The following is a 4,881-nucleotide window of genomic DNA, read 5'->3' on the forward strand; positions in this document are numbered from 1 at the left end:
GAACAAAATTGAAGTGGGAATTATACCAAAAGGAGTCAATAAGTGAATCAGGAGATTGTCCACATTTTGTTTCTTGTAGACCTAAGATGATAGGGCAGTTTGAGTTGCATATTTTTTTAAGCCAATTAATTTTACCCGTTACCCCTACTCCCCGAATATTAAGAGAAATACAAGCCATTAGAAAACTTACAAAGAACGAGATGATGAAGGAGGGTGCTAATGTTCCGCATTCCATCGGATTCCGATACCTGTACCAAATTCATTTGTACTTGTGCTGCTTCCAGATGCATTTTTTGAGCCCGATTTTTTGGGAATATTCAGTGTAGAGTTGGGATTAGATGTCGAGCTACATTTGCGGTTAAGTTGACCGAATTTCAGTTTTTGTCCGCTACGTGCACAATGTTTAATATATAGGAATTTGGATTGCGGTGCTTTTCTACTCGGTTCAGCTAGCGTAGAATGGTGAGGCGGTTTTGGTTGATTCCGTGCGATTTTTTTGAATTCAAGGTCGCTAGTTCGATGACTTTTCTTTTTTTCTTTCTTCGCATGCAAACGTTTCTTCTTTTCGTTAGATCGAATCTCGGCTAGTGTTGGATTAGAAGTCACATTGTCGTCAATATTAATTGGACAATCATGAGTGGATGAAGGGATCCCTGAGGAGCTGTCTGTATCAGCCTTATTTGACACATCACAGCTTCCATCAAAGTTAGAATTAGAAGGATTGGTTTCGTGGTTTGGTTGGGTTAAAGGGACGGGTTCGTTATGAGGTGGGTTAGGAGAAGATAGGTTTATTGGGTTTGTTATAGGAGCATGGAGATCGATATTGGGCTTAGCGGAGTTCAAGGATTGTAGGTTATACATAATCTGAATTGGGCTAATAGGTATGGATGGAGGTGTAGTCTCGTTTAGAGGATTGGGGTTGGGTTCAGATGTCGAGTTGTGTAAATCATGGGATGTATGGGGACTGTTCTGATTACCGCTTATAGGGGACGATAAGTTATCATCACCTGTGTCCGTTTCCGAAACATGATCATAATCTGATGAAACAACATGTTCATTATTACCATTATCTTTAGGCTCAGAGTTCGAATTAGTGTCATCAAGATTTTTTGGAAACTTGCAGGCAGCAAATCTCTTCGAGTTAGACAAAGACGACCCATCCGAAGGTGGTATATTTTCGGTGCCAGAATTGTTGTCACTAGTGCCGTTGGTATTGAACATGTTTTTTGGCGATTTTTGTGTCGCATAACCTTCAAATATTTGGTTACCATCCATGAGGGATTCTTCGTCCGAAGCATAATCATCAGATAGTACATCATCATCCCAAACTGATGATTCGTTATCCATGGAGTTAAACTCAATCAACTTCCAAATTACCAATTGCTAGCTCATCTTAATTTTAATTTTCGATCAAGTTATACTGTTTGCGTGCTGCCACACGAATTACCAACCAGGTGTGCTACCCAAACGAGACTGTCTACATACTGAACAATCTTGAGATAAATAACTTCTTTCTCGATCGTCTTCAACACCTTAAGTATGTCTCCATTTGAATCGTACAAAGCTAGATGACGATCACCGAATTCAAAAATAAGCTCGCCACGCAATGTGAACCCAAGTGGAATGTTATGACCAGTAAACAACTGTGTAAAAACAAGGCGTTTCACCCACGATGTAGTCACCCCGTACTCTTCCATTACCCACACCTCACAGTCACCCTGAGACATGCATGACATCACACAAAGCTTTTCAAACAAAACGCCCAGAACATTAGTCTGACTGTTGTTATAACGTTGTATAGGATCTGGGAGTGAAATCTCACTGAAAGTTTCATCGCCCAAGTCAAACGCGATTATCGTTTGTGAAATACTACTGGCATCTAAATAGCAAAGCATATGAACATGGCCATCGTGTCCATCTCCACTAACTTCATTTACGCAGTAAAAACCTGTAAGCAAATAGTCATTAGCCTAAAGGCAAGGTTGCAAAACCTGCTACTCGGGTCAGTTGGGACTTTGAAGGTGTTAGCCCATCTTATCTTATTTATAGCCTTTGGCCCAATATCTAGAATAATCCATTGTAATCTATATATTAGTGTTATTTGTATTGTGATGATCAATCAATACAAATAACACTAATATATAGATTACAATGGATTATTCTAGACATTGGGCCAAAGGCCTTACATTAAAATGGACTTATAATCTATAAATAAGATGGGCTAACAGAAGATAGTAATCGGCAATTCGGGGATTGATATGATTAATCGGATTGAAATTTTTATACATTTAAATATTAAATTACAAATATTAATAGTAAATGTAGAAGAAAAAACCATAAAAATTAATTAGCATAATTATGTAAAAACGTAAATTCATATTTAAATGTTAGACCAATTTTGACTTTAACTGACTTTGACCAACAAAATCGATTTTGACCCATTAAACATAAACTCTAGCTTATATTCATACTCGTATTTAAATGTTAGACCAACTTTTGACTTTGACCGACTTTGACCAACAAAACCGATTTTGACCCATTAACCGACGTTGACCAATAAATTAAACGGATTTTCTAAATTTGATTCTTGTGTTCTTAAAAGTGAGAACTGGGGATTAATAGGGAGAAATCAGGGTTTTTTTTTTACAATAGTACCTAGCGGTATCGAGGAACTCCTCCAACTAAGAAGCTACGGGCTCGAGTCCAAGAGTGGACAATTGTAAATATTAGTGAATTAGTTCGTGTAATGTATGTAAGTTTCTCAAAAGAAAAAAAAAATATGCCTGTAATGTGGGCTGAAAATTTTTCAGAAATCGATTCCCAGTAACCCTTTCTAACACTATCACTGGCGGATTTAGAGTGTAAGAGGGAGGGGGGGCGGCGCCCCCGGTGGATTTCGAAATTTTAGTGAAAAAATTTTGGATTTTTCGACTTTGCTCCCGATGGATTTTTTTTTTTTGCCCCAAAACCTATATATTTTGCCCCAAAACGTTCAAATTTTGTCCAAAATTCTCCAAATTTTGCCTCAAAACTTTCAAATTTTACCCACAAATCTTCAAATTTTGCCAAAAAAACTTCAATTTTTTGCCCCAAAACCTCCATATTTTACTCAAAAAAATTGCTATGGTTTTAAAAAAAATTTCGCCCCCGATGAAAAAAAATCCTGGATCCGCCACTGAACACTATATACTTTTATGGGATGCCACTCGATACCTTCCTGGTTCTTATGGACGTACGTAAGCATTACAACTTTGTAATCATCAGTTTTGGGATCATACCCGAATCGAAAAACAGATTGGTTACATCGACCGTCTAAAACAAATGGAATATTACTATTTGGGAGAACTATTAAAGCCGATAGAGAAGGGTTCCAAAGGTTAAGAAAACATTCAACATTATCAGTAGGGTTTGGTTCTGTGTTCCTCCAAAAGCAAATTATGCCGTTAACAGAACCCAAAACATAATTAGCTCCAGATGGTGGGATTTTGAGATGATTGAGTTGTTCGCGATAGGGATATCGAGAGGCGTCTATTGTGAAATATATATTGTTATAAAAATCTGAATTGTGGAAGACGAAAAGATCATGAGTTTGATTGTGGTAGTTTTGTGGATTGAATGATGAAGGTGAGATTTAATAAAGGAGGGATCAGACAAAACATGATTCCAGGTTTTAGAAAGGGACCTCATTCGAGCAACTTGTTTTGCAGGTAACCTAATGAATATATTGTTGCGCAAAACATCGTCAGGAATGTTCACCATAGTCGCTGTTAAACACGATTTCTTCATGACTAAATAAATTCTGAAACCAGAAAAGTAACGTCAGGTCAAATACGTAGTACACTTGGGTTTTTAGTGTGATCAAGCACTAAGACAATTCCTTATGGGTGACCACGAAGGTCTTTTGTTGTCCCACAACACCCACTATGGTATAAATAAAAATAAAAAATGGGCCAATCACAATTCATCATCATCGTTGTCTTCTTCGTGGTTTTATCCCACAACACCCACTATGGTATTGTTGTGAGATCCATTGTTGTGGTGTTGTGGGATAAAACCACGAAGAAGACAACGATGATGATGAATTGTGATTGGCCCATTTTTTATTTTTATTTTTATTCCTTCAATCACCCATTACCAATTATATTTTAACCACCCGTTACCAATTATATTTTACCACATCACTCACAACTGTAACATCCCGCCTTTTTCCGTTTTCTTTTCCGTTATACTAATTTAAACTCCGTTACATGTCTATAACATCTCCCGTTAATACGCGTTTTAAAATATTCCGTTTAGGTATTTTCCGCACCCGACTACAAACTCGACGGACTAAAATTGACACGGGGCAAACTAGTTGACTAGGTCACCTAGTCTACCCCAATCACCACCATTCAACCATCTCTCTCTCTCTCTCTCTTTCTCTCTAGCAAGAACACACCCAATTTCCAAATTCATTCAATCATCATCTAAATTCGATCTAGGAGGCTTACAACAAAATAAATTACATATTCGTGATCCTCTCTTCATCCTCTTCGTTTTGGTACCAACTTCATCTCGTTTGGGTAACATTTCTAAAACACTAGTTTTCTTTAAATTTGTGTTCTTGACTTAAAAGTATGTTAATTAGTGTCTATGGCTCATTGTGATGTCGTGTATGTAATTTGTATGCTCGATTTGTTGTTTTTGGTGTAACTAGTTCATTATGAAAATTTCTTGCTAAATCCTTGATTTTGGATGATCAAATGTCATTAGATTGTTAATGTGCATGTTTTAAAAGTGTTACTAGTATCATTAGCTTCATTTTGATGTATAGATTGATTAAAGAAACTTCATAAACGCGATTATTGATTTTGTGAACTTTTGGTTAGGGTTGACAACTCT

General features: G+C 37.0%; 1 protein-coding gene across 1 annotated transcript; it reads right to left on the reverse strand.

Moving 5' to 3' along the window:
• Positions 1 to 1,415: 1,415 nt before the first annotated feature.
• On the reverse strand, positions 1,416 to 3,786 carry LOC139889995 (F-box protein CPR1-like). The gene is made up of 4 exons (XM_071872903.1): positions 3,575 to 3,786; positions 3,177 to 3,422; positions 2,784 to 2,833; positions 1,416 to 1,948 (listed from the first exon to the last, which is right to left on the reverse strand). The coding sequence occupies exons 1-4, from the start codon at positions 3,784 to 3,786 to the stop codon at positions 1,416 to 1,418; spliced, it is 1,041 nt and encodes a 346-aa protein (XP_071729004.1).
• Between the last annotated feature and the right edge of the window lie 1,095 nt (positions 3,787 to 4,881).

The sequence above is a fragment of the Rutidosis leptorrhynchoides genome, chromosome 2, assembly GCF_046630445.1.
Source record: "Rutidosis leptorrhynchoides isolate AG116_Rl617_1_P2 chromosome 2, CSIRO_AGI_Rlap_v1, whole genome shotgun sequence".
Classification (NCBI taxonomy): domain Eukaryota; kingdom Viridiplantae; phylum Streptophyta; class Magnoliopsida; order Asterales; family Asteraceae; genus Rutidosis; species Rutidosis leptorrhynchoides.

Bases quoted from the DNA above. Each gene is read 5' to 3' on its own strand.
- LOC139889995 (XM_071872903.1), bottom strand. From the start codon at position 3,786: ATGAAGAAATCGTGTTTAACAGCGACTATGGTGAACATTCCTGACGAT. The intron at 3,423-3,574 runs GTCTTCCACAAT...TTGCTTTTGGAG, and splicing joins ATCAAACTCATGATCTTTTC to GAACACAGAACCAAACCCTA. The intron at 2,834-3,176 runs GTGGCGGATCCA...TGATAGTGTTAG, and splicing joins ATAAAAGTATATAGTGTTCA to AAAGGGTTACTGGGAATCGA.